Source organism: Periplaneta americana, chromosome 1 (genome assembly GCF_040183065.1).
Source record: "Periplaneta americana isolate PAMFEO1 chromosome 1, P.americana_PAMFEO1_priV1, whole genome shotgun sequence".
Taxonomy (NCBI): domain Eukaryota; kingdom Metazoa; phylum Arthropoda; class Insecta; order Blattodea; family Blattidae; genus Periplaneta; species Periplaneta americana.
Window position 1 is genome coordinate 168125750 of NC_091117.1, and position 21514 is coordinate 168147263.

The 21514-nt window shown below is 35.2% G+C and overlaps 1 protein-coding gene across 1 annotated transcript; it reads right to left on the bottom strand.

The window, feature by feature from the left end:
• Positions 1-2918: 2918 nt before the first annotated feature.
• Positions 2919-20287, bottom strand: LOC138703815 (uncharacterized). Its single transcript, XM_069832017.1, has 3 exons — positions 20130-20287; positions 7972-8202; positions 2919-5286 (listed from the first exon to the last, which is right to left on the bottom strand). The coding sequence occupies exons 1-3, from the start codon at positions 20203-20205 to the stop codon at positions 4352-4354; spliced, it is 1242 nt and encodes a 413-aa protein (XP_069688118.1). The 5' UTR covers positions 20206-20287; the 3' UTR covers positions 2919-4351.
• Positions 20288-21514: the final 1227 nt, after the last annotated feature.

Genomic DNA, 21514 nt, shown 5'->3' on the forward strand with positions numbered 1-21514 from the left:
TCTTAAATAAATATTTACTATGAAATTTGATGTAAATAATTCGAATAACCACTTTTATTCAGGTTGAGTAGCTATTCCTTGCTTCAGAACTGCAGAATTTGACTTAGATAGTCTTCACCATTTCAATAAATCAGAGGTATTTTAGTTTATACGGTGCTGCGTAGTGAAGCAGCATAACCTCCCGCTATGAAAACGAACAACTGGCGCTCAAGTATAAATTGTTCTTATTTTTCGAATCTTGCTAGTCTTATGCCCGGTTTCTGGAAAGACAGTTACCTGTACATACAGAGTAATCTACGATTTAACATGCAGATATGTTTAAAATGAATTTTCGAAACAACAGTTATCGTCATCTTTACAACTGTGCTTCAACTGGTAACTATGCTTCCACCTACTACTACTACCTACTACTAATACTACTGTATCTCATTTTTTATATTGCGTGCATTATTTTATTTCTATTTCTCTTGTTTGTTTGTAATTATATTCTTTATTCTGTATATTTAAATTTAAATAAATAAATAAATAAATAAATAAATAAATAAATAAATAAATAAATAAATAAATAAATAAATAAATAAATAAGTAAACAAAACAAAACAAAACAAAACAGTGAATAAATGAATGAATGAATGAATGAATAAGTAAATGAATGAATAAATGAATAAATAAATGAATGAATGAATAAATAAATAAATAAGTGAATGAATGAATGAATGAATAAATAAATAAATAAGTAAATGAATGAATAAATGAATAAATAAATAAATAAATAAGTGAATGAATGAATGAATGAATGAATGAATGAATAAATAAATAAATAAATAAATAAATAAATAAAGTTAAGTAAGTAAGTAAATAAGTAAATAAGTAAGTAAACAAGTAAACAAACAAAAACACAAACAAACAAACAAATCTGTAGTTACCTGGCTAGTGCTGGTTCGGACAAATACCGAAATGCGGCACTCCGCATTACTGTTTCGTAAACTATAATAACTGATATTAAATAATAATATAGACCATAGTAAATTAATTTACTATTATCGATATAGTTTTAAAAATTTGGCGTTTTATTTACGTAACTTACGGTAAATGTTCTACTTTCTATGACATGTTAGGATAATACTGTGTGTTTGTAAAGACAATTTCGAATAAATCAAGCTTAATTTTCGTCATAACTTCACATTCTATGTCGTCAGTCAAGAAATATTTTATTATTGGGTGCTTTGCCAATGCCAATGGTATTTTGAGCTCCGAAAAGTCCATTTGAACATGAAAGCAAAAGCATTCATATGGACGAATGTAAAATATTTTTGCATAGCCATAGCCACCACAGCTGATAACGGTTACAATTTTGTAGCAGAAATTACATCTAGCTCTCTCTCCACTAGCATTATTTACCTCGATGATCACGTCAAATACCAACAATTATTGCTCTTTTAATCATATTATGGTTGAGATGGAAGTGTAGGCCTATATAAAGATTATCGTTTATAACGCGATCTTTAATATATTACCGGTTGTTCTGTATGGCTGTGAAACGTGGACTCTCACTTTGAGAGAGGAACAGAGATTGAGGGTTTTTTAAGAATAAGGTTCTTAGGAAAATATTTGGGGCTAAGAGGGATGAAGTTACAGGAGAATGGAGAAAGTTACACAACACAGAGCTGCACGCATTGTATCCTTCACCTGACATAATTAGGAACATTAAATCCAGACGTTTGAGATGGGCAGAGCATGTAGCACGTATGAGCGAATCCAGAAATGCATATAGAGTGTTAGTTGGGAGGCCAGAGGGAAAAAAGACCTTTGGGGAGGCCGAGACGTAGATGGGAAGATAATATTAAAATGGATTAGAGGGACGTGGGATATGATGGTAGGGACTGGATTAATCTTGCTCAGGATAGGGACCGATGGCGGGCTTATGTGAGGGCGGCAATGAACCTCCGGGTTCCTTAAAAGCCAGTAAGTAAGTAACGCAATCTTTAATTAAAAAACCTTGTACAAAATAGTATAGAGTTCACAGTGTACCTATCAGCCATATTACTACTGAAAACTCCTGCAAACAGAAGTAACAATGAATAACTAAACAAATCGCTAATAAAATACTAGTGGAAACATCTATGGACGACAATAGGTACTGAACTTGAAGTTAACGTAGCTGTTAGTTACAAGCGCTGATAAATCTGCATTTAGGCTTACCTTTCCGGAAACTCACGAAAGTTATCAGTGCAGTTAGATTTATAAGAGCAGTTAAGTAACTGAGAGTTAACTGAGGTGTACTAGAAACCGGGCATTAAAAGGATACTGTTGTAATGCTTGCGAGGTTTCTGTGTGCAATTTTTAAATTATGTGAAACTTTATTTCAAACGTATCTTTTCAAACTTGCAGCGTGAACAAGCTACAGTGTTCTGACTATATTCAGAACAAAGGTATTCTCTATTGGGAATTACTAAATTTTAGGAAACATGAAGTAAATGAATCGAAAGAAACGGAAATTTGGATGACTTTCTTAACTATTCTACTGTATTTCGCAATTAAAAGTCCTATCTCTCCGTCCTGAAATAAGTATACTTGTATTTTATCAGATTACAGCTTGTGTGATATTCTTTGTATTCTCTTTCGCGTCGTATTACTGTATGCCTGAATCCTTCAGTTCACGCGAAATGAGACACAGTATAAGTTAACTGGCTAAGGCGCACCGCTTCGGTATTGGTTCATTACATATTCAGGAGTTTTGAAGCAGAGGATGGGTATAGATATGAATTAATGTTTAACGTGGTACAGTGAGTAAATGTAAATTAATTTAGGCAAGGTTTGTAACATGAGTAGGCCTGAAGGTAATTAAGATATGAAATTTATAGTAAAGTTGTATAGAGATGGGAAAACATAATTTGAAAATACTAAAAAAAAATCTGTTATAAGAGCTTTTAAAACCAGTTTATTGTCTCAAATATCCTTTACAACACAGAGTTCAATTGCCACTTTATAACACACAGATCTCTCTAAAATTAAAGACACAGATATTAAACAGATTATTAACCAATAACACATAATAATTATTAGGGAATAATGATAAGCAATATTAAATAAACAGATGAAACATTGAATCGAATTGAGATCCTACGAAATTAAAATCTAAATATGATAAAAAAGATGATACAGAGGCCAGTAATTACATTCCCGTTTCCTTTCAGCATCTCTCCTAATTTATTGTTATTGATTTGTCAATTTTCTCTTGGATGTCAGTTAGTCGGTGAGTCGATCTGTCGGTCAGTTTGTAGATTCTTCGGTCAGCTACTGAGTGAGTGAGTCTGTCGATCGGTAGGTTGGTAGATAAATGGGTGATTAGGTGCCGAATATATGAAGGATCGCTTTATCTTATTAAGCCAATGTAGGACTCTAAGATATTAAATAAAAATATTAGTATTAAAAATAAAGTTTTCTGTGCCTTTTTTTTTTTCTTTGACGTTTTAATTAGTACTCGCAAGATATGATATTATTAGACTATATAGTTTTAAGGAAATGGAAATGTGATGACAGAAGAATCTGATGTAGTCTATTCGAAGAAAACTACCCGTTAACCACTTTTTCATTATAAATATCATAGAAATGCATATAGTTTACGTTTAACTCTATGTCGAGAAATAAGTCAAGTGTCTGATTAATGGCTAGGACAGTAATAGTCTCATGTGCGTAATGCTGAAGTATAAGAAATACAGCCATGTAGAAAGCCATACAAGAGCCAATTATTACTAAATTTTCAAAGGGCAAGCTATTAAGGGAAAAGCCGGCTTTCTTCGCCTAATACCTGGATTCAAGTTCTGGCGAGTTCATGTGGAATTTATAGTAGACAAAGACTTTATTCGTGTAGGTTTGCTATAATTCCTGTTATACATGAATGTTCACAATTATCATTCATGTGTAATGTGGATCCACCTTCTATGACACAAATAAACACAAACTAGGATGATTAAGTGATCTATATTTTCATGGTTACTATTACAGGTGGAGCTTGAGGCCAAATTTATGAGAATGAAAGTAGTTCCATTTGAAAAGGAAGAAAACTAAATTTATGAAACCTACTGAAATATTGGCTCTGCATCAGTAGGGTAAAGGCTGGTGATATTGTGATACTAATAATATTATGATAGTTCTTTTTAAGAATTTTTAAAATAATTTTACTGAGCGGGAGGAAGATCAGTTTTTTGTGTCAAGTTCGTGGACAAGTTTCTGCACAAAACCGGTCCTTCTCTCGCTCAGTAAAATTGTAAAAAATTCTCAAAAAGTACTATCATAATATTATTAGTATCACAATATTACCAACCTTTACCCTATAATGGTTAGTATATTAACTGAGTAGATATTTAGCACTGTAGGGGAAAGGGTAGATGCCGGCCTTGAGTTTGAAATCGTTAACAGCACAGCAGTAGATGAAGCCTTGGCTGAGATCCATCCTGTTCCAGCCAGAGAACCAAGACACTGTGTTGCCGCAGATGTTAGTGCAGATTATGAACCCGAGCCGAAAGAGGTCTCTATGGTACGGATTGTTCACTCCAATGAACACTATGCCAGAGTTTTTATTGTGGTTGAGCACTAGCTTCCAAAACAAGGCTGGTACCGGAACTATGACGTTACCCTTCTTATCTCTGTTCAAGTACAGCTTCCTCTCCACTCCTTTCACATCTGGCAGTGAGGTCACGTCTAAGGTTCCAGATACGATTGTCAGATCAGACTTCTGCTTGTTGGCAAATACCCGTATTCTGTCTTCAAGTATTCTCCAGTTTCCGCTACTGATCGACTCCCATTGTGGTACTGTGTTGATGTAGTACGAAGTCGCCTTCTTTTGGTACTCGAACAAGAAATCAGAGGCTGGCACAAGATGGTGTTTCGCAAGATATTGCAATCTCCCATAATCACATTTTATGAATTGCTTTACTTGATTTTGTGAACCTAAAATGCCAGCTACATATTTAGCCTGACTTTTGCAGGAATATACATCGGTAGGTGTTGTAGTGTGGTCTACTCGTGCTAGTATTTTGTTTTCCTCAAGACTGGGAACAGTTTTGCTCAAAATATATCTCGCATTCAAAGCACTTTGGTTACGAGTGTCGTAACAGATTTCTATCAGTCCGAAGAATTTTCGTTTCAAGTTGAAGCCGATATTGTATTTCTTTCCTTGTCCAATGTCGCAGCTTCCTTCTTCCTTTATTTTTGGTTGTGGAGGTCTTATACATCTGAGGCTGTAGAAATCGTAAGGCAAACTATTGATGCTAAATTCGGATCCTGAATAAAGAAAAAAAAATCCAGTTACAAGATTTTTTTTGCTGTCTCATTATATGAAGCATAAATAAAAAGATTACGATACTGGAAAAAATGGCTTAAAGATTTTCAGGAGAATGAACAATAGTTTCTGATATGTTCTCTATCTTTACCGAGATTTATCCTTAACTAATGAGAAAATTTTGTTCACATTCTCTATAACTCAATTAATTGGAAGTAATTGTCATTAAATCTTATATAAAAAATCAATTGGACCATATTTAAAATAACCAGAATTAAATAAGATGATTATTATTTTCTTGACTATTTTAGATCAATTCCCAAATTAAATTACGTCGATATTATGTGTCTAAGAGTGATTGTACCAGTGAAATTAAGTATTACAGATATGGGATATGCAGAAAGCAAATATAGTTTCACTGAATGAATTCTTACTTATTTTCGGTCAGCCTTGCAACGGACAGTAATGAACTAGGACAGGGATGTCAAGGGCGGACATATTGTAGTCTACCCTCTGACAAGGAATGTAGGGACCTTCCGCTTACAGAATCCCGTGCAGACATATACTTAAAAGATATTCTACTTACTGTTACATCTCTTTTAAAGGCTAGAAATTCCGAGTTTGACATATATGGACTAGGATTTAAGAATTGATAAGAATATATTCTCTCTGACTTCGACAGCTGATTTTCTGTACTTATTTTATGTTCTAATAACATTGGTTTTCCTCCAGGGTTGTCTGTTAGCCTGCCGTTGGGTATTACAGATTCAGTGATAATAACGAAATGTTTGAGCTAAATATTATTTGATCACTGGGTCTTCTGCTATAGTTTAGTGCCTATTAATTTATTATCTAATCTCGATTTTTGGCGTTGAAAGCTTACGAGTATATTTCTTGCAAAATATTATTTAGCTTACATTCTAATGAAATATTTTCCTTAATACTTATCATTTTATATTAGCTAAGTGATAATATGTGTAAAAAAGTATGTACAATGCATCGTTTATTTATCTACCCATAAGACAAATAAAGGCGAAGTACTGTGCAGTACATCAGCACTAGAAGGAGTTGTCAGCTGCATGTCTTGCCGCTATGTATCCCGGAAAAAACCAGGTACCGGTACTCATTTCTTACTTATACTGTTCAAAATTTATAGGTTAAATCACATCTACTAATTACGATACACCTCAGCTACATGCTCGAAATCTGAGAGGCAATATTGTTCACGAAGGAGGGTAGGCTAAGGTTTAATCCTAGAAGTTGGAATAGTAAAAAGAAAGAAAAACTAAGTTTTGTTACGGATATCTTGGAGTATTTCTCTTATTGCAACAGCTCCCCAAAAATTTTATAGGCCTATTGCCCGTTAATTAAATAATTGATTAAAAAAAACTACGGGAGGCACTGTCGTGCTATAGGATGCTCACTGCTCAGTAACGTCACGGTTAAGGAACTGTCCTGCAAAAGAAAAGTTCGCTAGTTCTCCAATTTTCTAATCCTTCCGGTCGCACTATAGCTCTGAGGTTCACTCAGCCTTTTACAGAAATGAGTAGCAGAGCATTTCCTTTAGGATAAAGTCGGCAAGCATGTAATTGTCGCCGTAATTGATTTATGTGTAGTGTTAGCGTAAATGATTAATATTCTGTATTATTCATATCAAAGCTACAAAGACGATATGAGATATGAAATGTAGAGTAATAGGCCTATACTGAGTTTTAAATAAATATAGGTAGCCGTAGTGAGTGCTGTATCACAATTTGTTGAGAAATGATCATTACATCACTGGTGAAATCTTTATGTAGGCTATGTACCCACTCACTTCGTAGTCAAAATGTGATGGAGCGCCGTTCTGTTGGAAGATGAAGTCATTCTTCTTATCTGTTAGCTATCTCATCATCAGTCATCCCGTTACCATGTCAAGATAGGAAGTTTCAACCAAAGGTGAATGTAGGTCCGTGAATTTTTTACATAACATTGTGCAGAACAGCTTCGGTGAATTGCGCTCATGCTCAAAATAAACATGTGGATTGTCATAATCCCAAATGTGCACCTTGTTGCAATTGATCTTGCCGCTCAAGTGTAAGGTCACCTCATCGCTGAATATAACTTTTTCAGCAAATCGTCTTCCTCTTTCAATGTTGGGAATTCGACGCAGAAATTTAAGTGACATTTTGTTGTCATCTTGTCTGTTGTAACTGCAGTCAACATGGTTTCATACATAAACGCTTATGCAGGATAATATGCTCTCTGCGGTCTTGGTTAGAAGCACTGATGAACATTTAGCACCGTCTCATCAGACACAGGAGGTCAAGCACTCTATTTCAATTTGCGTAAGAATCCACTACGTTAAAATTGAACTTGCCAGTCAGAAACCAACTATTTGACTGGTGAGTGCTTGCGTACTGTTTGAAAATGACGCTTTGCGGTTATAATTGCTTTACACTACCGAAAATCGAACAAACGAAAGCTTTCCCCTGTTAATCGCCCTTTTTTCTTTTACAACAAATTGGAATACAACAGTCACCTCGGCTACCTATTATAATTAAAATATTCTGTATAACTCAACGCTTCTGATCACATCTCATATGTGTAATTATGATATGGTTAATATAAAATCCCTGCCGTGTGATCTGTTTAAAAATTTAGAAATATAGTAAAACTACTTGCACTTCCTCGTTCGTGTGTTTTACCTTTTCTGCACTGCGCTATGACGTCGTACACGCGAAACGTTGACTTGGGAATAAGCAGCAGGTTGTTGTCTGCGTCAGGACAGGCGAATCTCACGGACTGTCCACTTCTGAAGGAGAGAGATCCTGAGGCCGGGTTCTTTGGCATATAGAATGGTGAATCTCCTTTGCGTGGCGAATGTAGAAGAATTAACGGCGAAGTATCGTTGAGGTTTGCCATAGGAATGGTGCATCCTGTAACATACAAAAATGGGGAACTTGTACTAATTCAGCAGTAAACAACGAATGTTTTGAATAGGGGTAAAATTTTAACTATGTGGATTGTAATGTATCAGAGCGAAGTAAAGAACTGTTCTTAAAATTACAGTCATTAAAAACAGCATGATACCTAAATCGTAAAAATCTGTTCTATAGAAAAATTACACAATCCACTAGAAACTCCTGTGCTCTGTACGAATGAAGATTTAATTCTCACTTAAAAATACAGGAACAAACTGATTGATAAATTACCTTTAGTAGAAAACAATATTATACTAATTTAAAACAAGATAATTAATTACAAAAACAACAACAAAAACTGATAACTGTAGACTACATTTGGACATAGCATGTTTTGAGCATGAAAAGAAAAATAATGTCTAGATTGTAAAGGAAAAGATTAGGTGCGCAAGGAATACCTTTCAAAAGAATACCAAACGATTCTGTTTCTCGGTCTGATAAATTTACTCAATATAAAACTCATAACTGATAATGCTACAATAACGATTTCCTCTTATAATTTGACTCAGGTGTAGCTCGCTAACTTCGCTAACAACCAAAGAACTGAATTTCGAAATTCGACAGATTATATTAAATTTATGCTGAAATAGCGAATTTGTAGTGACGTAATTTCGCAACAACTTCATTATCTACATCATTGCTCCCCAGTATTGTAATATAAATGACGTGCCAAATAGACTAAATATTTAAATTTATATTTACGTGTTAATTACTAATCAATGAGTAATAAACCTCTTACGGGCAAAGGCAATTCTCGTAATATGCCAGGAAGTTTACAAAGATAAGTATTTTATTTTTTGTTTGTTTATTTATTTATTTACTTTCGTACGTTATTAATATATTTATCTACTTTATTATTTATGTTTTTATGTCTATATTTATTTACTTATGGCTTACCAAAAAGCCGACGGCAAGGATGCCTGCTTTCCACATTAATAACCCAAATCTAATCCCGATAGGCCCAACTGGAATTTGTAGGTTGTTGCGGGATATGCCTGTTTCCTACACCGACATTCCACCATTATTCCATTAATCACCACCATTATCATGATCATGCGGAACTGTGTAGTTTACCAAGGGATAATGTCTACTTTATATAGCCAGATCTGATAACTTTCACAATTCTTTGCAGTCGTCATTTTGAGACGAGATCGCTTAATGTACAGTTGTTAGCTATAGTTATAATCCAGGTCCATTTATTGAAGTAATAATGAGTTATTGTGTTGCACCGAATTTCTAAAGTAATTCATCCAAAGGGACTAGAGTATTTCGATTTCGAAAAGACGAGCAGGAAAGCCAAATGGATGTTGACGCGATAAATGGCAACTACAGAACATATGCCCTTGTGTAGGATAGTGGAATTATAAAGTTATGTGTATTTATGTTTCATGTTTATTTTATTTTATATACAGACTAAATTGTATATCAAGATATCAGCAGATTTTAATTGGTTTTAAACCAGATAAACAAACACAATTATGAAAATAAATAAAATAATCTCTGAAACTTTATTTTAACGTTATTCCCATCATAAACTAATCTGACCAGCGTATGTTACTTTGTTTCTACTCGTATTTCCTAATAATGCCTCCACTTTCAGTCTTTTATTTTTAGATTTCTTGCTGCTGTCCTCTAACAGTTTCTTAGGACATTCCTGTGCTGGAACCAGGTGTCAATTCAGGACACGATACTGATGTTTCACAAAGTCTAATTGCATTTAACACATATTTCGGGAAAGTTACGTTACGATTCAACCAATTACCTAAAACTTTCTAAGAGTTGTATTACTTTCAGTCCATTTCTTTAAAGACTCTAGCCAATATAAATTGTCATTAATATTCCTTAAAATTACATAACGTCATCGCTACAGTTCACTAAATCTAGTTTCTTCAGTGTGTAGTCAAGAATTCGTTCTTTCCTTCCAGAAAAAAAAAAAAAAACACTTTTCCCTCGCTCGCCAGATATGTAATAGCTCCTTCCGCTTAATCTGCGTCCTTAAGTCTGAAAAAAAAAAAAAAAAAAAATATATATATATATATATATATATATATATATCCGCAAGTGGCGAAAAGGTGCAGCTGAATTTTGTATCGCTAACTAAGTAATGTAACATTATTTCAAGCCTAATAATAACAACCCATAGGAGTTGGACAGTAATTATTCCACTTGTTAAATTAACTGAAACATCGGTCCAAAAGCTGTAAAACTGCATTTTAAATTTATTCAGGAACTAAAAAACAGCCACACTGACGAGGTTAGAACCCGCTCCCTTCACATAAGCGACGGCCGAGCCGTCTGAGCTACTGAAACGAGACGAAAGACCACGCTTCTGAGTGACAGGCGCGCTAAATAACTTGGTGGTTGATACAGCGTCGTTAAATAACCGACTAAAATAGGAGTCGGTCGTGGTTACTCGATAACTTGGGATGTGGAAGTATTGTTACATTTTCTTTGTTACACCGTGTTTTGGTCACAAATTACATTTTTGTCACACGAGGTTTTGTTCACACATTTCATTTTGTCTCGTGTTTTGGTCACATATTACTTTTTTTCAAATGGTGTTTTGGCCACATTTTACATTCTATCTCACGGACTTTTATCCACACATTATTATACTGTTGTATTTACGTAACAATACATATGCGGCAATAATATTTAACTATTTCCATAGTAACTGCATTCCTTTTGGTCACTATTTTGGGCACGATGGAAGAAGAATTTCGTTGTAGGCCTACAAATTGTGGTTCGGAGTGGTGAAAAATTGGATATTTTGTGTTCAGTAAACACAGATCTGAAAACCGAATAGTTTAGAGGTAAGGTTATCGCAAAGAATGTATTTCCATGATTACTATTTATTTTGACCGGCGAAGGATTATGAAGGAATCATCGGATCATACAAACCACGCTCCAGACTGAGTCGAGTAAAAGCCAAGGAGTGTATAGAGGCCATGAGAGACCGAGCACACACATCAAGTAAGACTGTTTCATCTATCGTCCAATTAGAGGTAATGAAAGTAATTAGTGAGGCAAATGCGAAACTTTAAAGAAGAAGAAAAAATGTTAAAAGTTCGCTTCGTACTATAAGAAGAGAGACTTTGCGTAGGTCCTAGGGAACACACAAGTATAGGTAATCTGGAAAATGTACCTGAAAGGTAAAGGAAAACTTTAAATAATGAGAGGTGGTTTCTATATTACAATCCCCAGGACGCGAACAAAATTATTACTTCTGCGACTGTTAGCCATTTACAACTTTTATCTCTCAGTTCTGGGTATTGAATGGCACATTCAAGTTCGGTCCAAATATGTTGTTGCAAATATATGCGTTTTATGTCAATATTGTCGGGCAATGGTTTCCAGTCGTTCTACAGGGACATCATTTTATTTTTACTTCAATTTTTATTGTACCTGAGTTTTTTAATGTACTTCACTCCCACCCCTTCTACTAATGAAGTTCAACCGTTCTGCACACAGATCCAAGACCGCATATACAGTCATAGTAGCCTTACGGCCATGGTAAACACTACGTTCCAAAAATATGTTCGCATTTTCCAGTGACGAAAGAGCTTTCAATATTGAATCATTTTCGCACAGGTACTGTCCTCCATTTGCTTACGTCGTATATCCCAGTTTCCCCCACCAGCTTTTATTCGCCAGCTAGTGGCTGGGCTGTCGTCTTAGCTCTTTTGTGAGAACATTAATTTCTGTTAGGAATTGGACGTCTACATAATATTATACAACTGTTTAAAACAACTTAAATAGAAGGGCCTCGTTAAGTAATTAACTGTCACGTGATTTCCCCCCTTTCTACGACTCTACGACATAACCACTTGGACGGACAGTAGATAGTATGTCTGAGTAATTTTATCTTTTCGGATCGGGCAGAAGTGAAGATTGAATTTACAGTACGTAAGATACTCTTTTATAGAATAGGTACAGAATTATTTCGACATAAGTTACTAGTTACAAGGACGAAACTGGTAATTGAGATTGGGTACAATAGTATATAGTGCGATAATATGCACATTAGAACTGAAGCCTGTATCGAAATAAACGGCCACCATTTTCAAAAATGTGTTTAAATATCCATATTATGATTATTTTTCAATTTAACTTCATTCTCTATATTGTACGCTAATGTGCTGTAGACAGTATAATATACACTGCATAATGAATACGTCCACATGGACAGCTCAGTTCGTGAGTAAAAACACTCATTGTTAATACTGTACTGTATTTTGATTAAACAGAAACCTAATGAAAATGATCAAACTCAAAAGGGTGATATTTCCTAGTTTACGTAAATGGATGAACTACTTTTCTTCCCTCCTATCCCTAGCAAAGTGATTTGTTTGTATATTACGCCAGTATCATCGAACTCCGGTCGTGGAAGGTGGTAGCAAACGGTGTTGATCCAAATGTATAGCCAGGTTAATATTAAAAATGTTAGTAAAAATAAAATGATGTCCCTGTAGTTCTTATGCACAGAAAGAACAATAGTCATATGAATCTATCTTTCACATCTTAAAAGAAATGTAAGTCTGCTACAAATTCCGACGTCATTTAAATCCAAAATTACCTATATCGATTGCGAGCTAACCGTTATGAATGTCGTAGAAGTATAATTTCCAGAAACAAAAACATTGGGTTGCCTATTCCATATTGCTGAAAGCTTTTGGACATGGTTACACTCGGAAGGTCTTGCAGCCCAGTACCAGAGAGAAGGAAATTGAAATCTGATAGCTCTGGCATTTGTGCCCGAGGAAGACGTTTTCCGGGGCTTTAAAGAACTGCAGGAAACTGTACCTGAAAAACTTTTAATAATCACGGACTATATCGAGGATAACTACAGACCGATTATTTAGTCCTGACAGCTCAGCAACGCGAAAGAGGGGAAGTAATAGGAGTAGTGGGGAGAGTTCCGGAGTAGAGATAAGGGCGAGCGGTCGGTAAAGGAATGCAGTACAGCTTAACTGTACTGGAAACACAACGCTCTACCGCATGCGTGACATCCGATAGCTCCGAAGGCAAGCGAGTGACTAAACCAAACACCCCTTGACCTAACTAAATGGACTCGCCTGACCCAGGCGCACATCTCCGGCGACTGTCAGGACTAAATAATCGTACTCTAGTTGAGAGGCAGAAGGCATGGAAGAGGTAAGCAACAACCGCTGTTTCCTCCGGATACCTGGAATTGCTATTTGCGTTGCCGGTATTACAAACCTTACGCTCAGTTTAAACTCGAGTTCTTCGTTCTGCTTTATTTAAGGTTGAGTTATCTTGAGTTTAACTTGATCGATAGTCATCTGCCGTTTAAACTGCAGTTCAAGGTTCAACAGTGCAAGATGGCGGTGACTAAAAATCACCATTATCATAACCCTAATGATTACATTTCCGTTTTCATCATTATTATGAAGTTAATGAAGTATCCCACCGGAAAATATGAAGACTTATTTTCCTCTTCATTATTAAGGCTTGTGTGCAGGTCAACACGTAGTCCTAAAACGACAATGTTAAAATCTTGCTACCTTCCCACATCGGAAGCGGAAATGTGCGGTGTTTAAAGAAACAGTTACGTAATTTTTAATCACTGCTGCGATAGAAATAGACCTATATGACGCACGGTTTGTCGTGACATCAGAGATTAACATGTCATAGCATTCCTTTTTTCACATACGTCACTTATACAAATTATTATAATTCAGTATATTATTATCTCTGTATGCATACGTCTTACAAAAAACGACAGCTAGTGTTCAAGTAGGCTATAGTGGGTGTATAGGTATAAAAACCTGTAGTTAGCGTCTGTTGCCCGGAAGTTCCGGTTCTATCCCCGTTGATGATTTGTGTTAGTGAGTGAGGTATATTCTCGATGTTATACCGTTTCCTCCAAATATAGAAATATACTTTTACCAACATGTTCCATCATACTTTTCTCATCATTTCATGCCATAAGAACATATTTATATGTATGTAATACCGAGGTAAGGTGTACGAGCTTTGGTGATGCCGATTAGAGATGACCAGCTAGGCCACAAATTCCATGCAAAACGTTCAAAACTGTGCACCGCCATTAGGAGGAGGCACTCAATTTTGCACAAGAATATTTCCGCTTGTAAGCGAAGGACACGTTGTTTTGGCGAGACTCGCTGACATCCAAAGAATAGTCATGGTGCCATTCGAATGCCGCCTATTGGCTTTCGCTGGTATTTGGGGACGATCTGTAATATCTGGTGACAATTAGGAACCTGTTTGAGTCACCTCTCACGTTTCTCATCTCTATCTGCTGGGTTCATATTTATTATATGTAAGGCAGCAAGTATCCACATGTGGAAGAATTTCGTCTGCAACTTCCGCACAACTAAAGTTCAAATTTTGAATTTAGATAAGAGAAAACATGGGTTTTACCAATTCAGTTTAGTGTCGTCATCATGATCATTGTCAATCACTATAATGTGTTTAATGGCTGAGTCTACACAGCACTCCTAACGATACATACATATACATACTGTAGTCCGCCTGGGTGGCGCAGTCGGTAGAGGACTGGCCTTCTGTGTCCGAGGTTGCGGGTTAGATCTCGGCTTAGGTCGATGACATTTAAGTGTGCATAAATGCGACAGGCTCATGTCAGTAGATTTATTGGCATGTATAAGAAGAGTCGTTAAATAAAACATAATTAAAAAAAATAAATTTATATACATAAATACATACACACATACATACATACATACATACATACATACATACATACATACATACATACATACATACATACGTACGTACGTACATGAATCATATAGGTCTATTAGGTCCACTTTTTGTTGTAATAGGCTATAGGTTTGCGTTAATTATTATTACTGTTGTTATTACTTTCTTACAAATGGCTTTTAGAGAACCCAGAGGTTCATTGCCACCCTCACATAAGCCCACCACCGGTCTATATCCTGAGCCAAATTAATCCAGTCTCTATCATCATATCCCACATCCCTCAAATCCATTTTTATATTATCCTGCCATCTACGTCTCGGCCTCCCTAACTAACACTCTATATGCCATTCTGGATTCGCCCATACGTGCTACATGCCCTACCCATCTCAAACGTCTGGATTTAATGTTCCTAATTATGTCAGGGGAAGAATACAATGCGTGCAGTTCTGGGGTGTGTAACTTTCTCCATTCTCCCGTAACTTCATCCATTCTCCCGTAACTTCATCCCTCTTAACCCCAATTATTTTTCTAAGCACCTTATTCTCAAACAGCCTTTATCTCTCCTTCTCTCTCAAATTGAAAGTACAAGTTTCACAACCATACAGAACAATTGGTAATATAACTGCTTTATAAATTTTAACTTTCAGCTTTTTTGTTAGCAGACTGGATGACAATATTTTTTCAACCGAGTAATAACAGGCATTTACCATATTTATTTTGCGTTCAATTTCCTCTCGAGTATAATTTATATTTATTACTTTTCCTCCTAGATATTTGCGTTTTTCCTTTTCAAAAGATATACGAGTGTTTCCAGTTTTTATACTTCCATTTAGTACTGTTTTCTGGTCACGAAACATAATCATGTACTTAATATTTTCGGGATTTACTCTCAAATCTATATTTTTACTCGGTTTCTAGTAAAATTCCCGTGTTTTCTCTAACACATAAATGTTCCGCATAAACAAGCAGTTGATGTAACCCGTTCAATTCCAAACCCTCTCTGTTATTCTGGACTTTCCTAATGGCATATTCTAGAGCAAAGTTAAAAAGTAAAGGTGATAGTACATCTCCTTGCTTTAGCCCGCAGTGAATTGGAAAAGCATCAGACAGAAACTGGCCTATACAGACTCTGCTGTAAGTTTCACTGAAACACATTTTAATTAATCGAACTAGTTTCTTGGGAATACCAAATTAAATAAGAATATCTATTATATATAAAACTTCTCTCTTAACCGAGTCATATTCCCATTTTGAAATCTATAAATAACTAATGTACTGTACCCATATACACCCATTTTTCTCCAATATCTATCGAATACAAAAAATCTTATCAATAGTCGACTAATTACGCCTAAAACCACATTGATGATCCCCAATAATTTCATCCATATCTGGAATTAATCTTTTCAAAAGAATATTGGACAAAATATTGTACGACGTTAACAAAAGTGATATTCCTCGAAAGTTACTGTTATTATTATTATTATTATTATTATTATTATTATTATTATTATTATTATTATTATTATATTACGGTATATCTATTAATATTATACTGCGTTCTAATAGAACATATTCACAAATATTATGTAAAAGTGTTTTCCAGAGTTAAAGGTAACGAAGAGCTGAATAAATTACTTTTAAACAGTTAACCTTAACACATTCATACCACACGTTTTTTCGATTTCACTCTGAAATTCCATTTAATATATTTTGTGCGAGATCGTGCGTATTTGCTTGGTTTCCGCACAAAACCAATCCGCGGAAAGTCTAAAATTCCACATTCAGTATTCCCAACCTAACACAGATAACAATTTCCCTCTTCTCATCGCTTAAGTGGCATATTGATTTTACTGCTTTAAGTTTTTAACGTATTGTTTTTAGAGACGTTCAATATAGTAATAATCATAAATTGGAAACTTACCACTGCAATTTCACCTAAATTGCACTGTTAATTATTGTTTTTAAATATTTGCAAAAATTAAGTAAACTCTACAACTCCACTAAAGTTCTGCATTCGTGATGCAAGTAACATTAAGGAAGCCGTAAAAAAAATCAACAAGATTCCATAGACTGGGGGAAAAAAAAGACAGAAGTATATCACGGCCTGCTGGAGTATAGTAAACACAGAAAACATTTTAAAGCAACAATGTTGAAGATAGATATTTTTGTTTTGCAAATTTGCCGTCATTGAACAGAAACCAAGATGGAGATTTCATTGCAACTAATTAGAAATTCGTCTTTCAGGTAAGTAATAAACGATCTTCGCACAAAATAATGTACGATACACGAGCGGTATGTTTTCTTTCAATTCTCGGAAATTAAAAAAGCTCAACTACGTTTCACTTTTTCAAACTTTTCCTCGAACATAAAAACTTCAACATACCGCTCTTGTAACGCATATTACTATTACATTAAACTCAATCGATTAGACTAATTGGCAGTAAGTATTTGTGAATAAACGAGTGTTTCTAGGAGAACTATAACTGTTTACATTAGCTACTGAAAAACTTTACTTTTGTTGTAGATTTCGCAATAATTGAATTTAATGACATTAATTTGATCAATAACATAAAACTAACACGCTTTTCCATAAATGCTATGATTTTGAAAGGTAGAAAAAATTCCATCGGCTGAAGTAGTACTTCACGCAAAAAAAAGGAGCGAGAGGGAGTAAAAATGATAGAATAAACAAAACATTTCACACTTATTTAAAAAAATACTCGAATTAGAACCACTACATGATCCGAATATAGGCATGCTCAGCGGAAATTTTATGTCTGCGCCAGAGAACATATACAACCTGCGCGGCATCAATCGAGATAATCCGAAGGGTCCACACCTGTGGAGTAAGGTTTAGCGAGTCTGGCCGCGAAACCAGGTTCGATTCCCGGTCGGAGCAAGTTACCTGGTTGAGGTTTTTTCTGGGGTTTTCCCTCAACTCAATATGAACAAATGCTGGGTAACTTTCGGACTCATTTCACCGTCATTATCACCTTCATCTCATTCATAGTTAGTACATTATAAACATAAACACCCGTTGTTGTCGGCTTATAATATAAGAAGTTGAGAAGCATCCATTTGAGTCATACTGTTACAACAAAATTATTTCTTGCTCGTACTGACTGACTGACCCAGCACAAAACAATTCTCTGACATACAGATTGGGTGAATCAAGTTGTTTTGTGTTTGTCCTTTATGAACTTATTGATATCTTAGGTCAATTGTCAGCAAATGTAGTACATTTAGAACTTTTAGAACGCGATTTTTCATCCCCCACTCTCTTATTCAGCTGTACCTTCAGCGTTTGGCATGCTTTCTTGTAGATACCAGCAACGGCTTAATAAGGAAGAATTGTTCTTTCAGAGGAAGTCAGTGAATCGAAGAAGCAAGAAAATATTATTTCTGAAAGAAATGGGAAGAACAATATTTTATTTGTGAGGAAGGGGAGAACATTAGATGTCTGCTGGGCCAAAAAGATTCACAAGCTTGATAAAAATAACTGTGCAGCGGCATTATGAAAATATGCATCGTGGACATAGCTATATCAAAGGCTGAGTGTTTAATTGTTCAAGATTCGATTAATTAAAATAGCTCACTTTGTTCAGAACCTAAAATATTGATATAAATTAACAGTATTATTCAAACTGTTCACGACTCTATACAGCTTCACAGAATGTCACTATGCGTTGTTTGTGAATATACTGTGTATCGTGTGTAACGAGCGGGAGCAGGGCGAGGCGCGGATAACATCTATACTTCTCGTTGTACTCAACTGAAATCTACTGTTTTGGTACGAACTTCCTACCTATGATGATGACTCACTGATGACTTATTACAGAGCATAGACCTGCTAATTTGTTTTTATAGAAAGGACTACTGGACAATAATTTTCAAGAGTCTTTTTGTAAAGCCTCGTTCACATTTTTCAAGTCACGTGATTTCAAGTAACCTGAATTCAAGTCGCAGTTCAGACATACTGTATTCAAGTTATTTTGTTTTCAAGTAGGATAAAATGGCGTCGATGGATGTTGTGCAATTAGGAATTTCTATAGTAGCAAGCCTCCGTACCAGGGAAATGATAAATATATTGAAGAAACGGAAGACGCGTTGTTCAGTATGGGTTAGGAATGAGATTAGTAAGAGAAATATACGACCATTACAAATAGAATAAGTGAAATCTTCAAGCAGATTTAGTAATTCTTAATGTTAATGTAATAAAATATAGCAGTCTGATTTACCATAATTGAAAATGATTATCTTGAAGCTGTTACAGTTCCCCCCCCCACCCCAAAATATATCAGCCACATTGAACTATGCCAGTTTCGACCGAAAAATGTCATCCCTTCAAGCAACACTCTTCATAATCCCGCCTATCTTCCTCACTTCTTCTCCATCTACAGTTTAATGGTTTTTAATTGTCTTTCATATCTCATCTGTATCCACATTACAATTTCTGTTGTTCAATTTTTCAATGAACTCTTCCTTCCTTGGAAGATTCCTTTGCATTTAGGTCACGAAACTTTGCAGTTTCTATAATACACAGGCCTTCGTGAGTTTCATATAACTTCAGAAACTAAAATATTTGGTCATTAATTCACTTACTATTGTTTCCTATTATTTTTACATTCCCAGTAGAATAAAAAACAATCAACTGTAATTTAACGCTCTTAAAACAGCTGTTAATTTAAATTCCCGCGCTTTTCGCCTTAAATTCAAGTTTCAAGTGACGTTCACACACTTCAAGTGTTCTTTCAAATCAAGTAAAAAGTAGAAAGAGGTTCAACTTGAAACATAATTCACACTTTTCAAGTTCGTCGAATCAAGTGACTTGAATTCAAGTAACTTGAAAAGTGTGAACGAGGCTTAACGGACATTAAACGTACACACTTTGGAGTCAACACGATGCCAGATCTTCACGTGACACACAAAACATTAATATGGTAACGACAAAATAACCATACTTCAGAAGGTATCAAATCCGCGACGTAGCTTCTACGCATCTTAAAAATTGTGCTTCAGTCATTACATAACATGGTCGCCACTCTCTTATAAATGTAGAATTAATTTATAGAAAACAGAAAGGCGACAATAAATTATTAATGTTATTCAGGCTTCTGGAAAACTGTAAAGAATTTTTATTTGCGAATAGTGGAAGTCTCAGACAAGTATCTTACCTGCATTCACCACGGAAAATTTCCGATACAGTAGAAAGACTGCGAGGACCAGAGTGGCTAGTTGAAAGGACGCCATGACCTGTCTGTCGAAGTGTACATTAAACTAAGTGTACTCGTTAGGTGCTCGCTCTCAGGAAATTGGAAATTAAAAAAAGAATGCTATTTCAATTGGATGAAAGACAAATTCTGTAACCAAGATTAAAGTGATTTACAGTACACAAACAGGAAATTGCGGGTCACCGCAACCAATTATATTAATAAGTTAACAAAAAGAGATTCCAGACAGAACGTTTCAGGTTGTGATAAAGTTTGGCTGCGGATGTGGCCACCAGTTTATTATCAACATCTGCTAATAATTTAATTTGGAGTTTTGGTTTGTTTGCTATAAAGCGTAACTTCACACTTAAGCCTTATAAAATAAACTTCCAAATTACTACTATTACTACCACCACCACCACTACTACTACTACCACCATCACCAACACCACCACTACTACTACTACTCTACTACTACTACCACTACTACGACTATTACTACTACTACCACGACTACTAATACTACTACTACTACTACTACTACCACTACCACTACCACTACCACGACCACGACGACTACTACTATCACGACTACTACTACCACTTCTACTACTATCACCACTACTACTACCACTACTACTACTACCACCACCACGACTACTACCACTACTATTACCACGACTACTACCACGACTACTACTATCACTACTAATACCACGACTGCTACTACTACTACCACCACCACTACTAATACCACGACTATTACTACCACTACTAATACCACGACTACTATTACCACTACTACTACTACTACTACTACTACTACCACCACTACTATTACTACTATCACCACCTTCACCACTACTACTACTACTACTACTACTACTACCATGGCTACTACCACGACTATTACCACTACTATTACCACCACCACCACCAGCACTACCGTATTAAAATTGTAATTATTTTAAATGTTACGTTTGTAAATAACTTGAATGGAAAAAACGTTGTTGTTAGACGAGTATTTATAGATACACTAGCTTACGACCAATTTATTTAAAAATAACAAACAATTTTTAAAAAGTGTTCAGAACATAATAATTAATCCATTTTCGAAACGATGACGTAATAATTACACTGTTATAATCAATAACATAAGCACTCCGTGTTAATTATAGAATAATTTCTGTTTCGTAATGCGTTTCAAAATGATGAATGTTGGGAATATTTCATAATAGGCCTACTTTGTAAGTTGCAAGAAATGCTACTTTAACATTCTCTTGCGTATAAAATTTAATGGAAAAACATTAATTCATCACATTAATAGCAAAATATCATTATGTTAGAAT

Bases quoted from the DNA above. Each gene is read 5' to 3' on its own strand.
- LOC138703815 (XM_069832017.1), bottom strand. From the start codon at position 20,205: ATGGCGTCCTTTCAACTAGCCACTCTGGTCCTCGCAGTCTTTCTACTG. The intron at 8,203-20,129 runs GTAAGATACTTG...TGTATGTTACAG, and splicing joins ATTTTCCGTGGTGAATGCAG to GATGCACCATTCCTATGGCA. The intron at 5,287-7,971 runs GTAAAACACACG...TTCTTTATTCAG, and splicing joins CATAGCGCAGTGCAGAAAAG to GATCCGAATTTAGCATCAAT.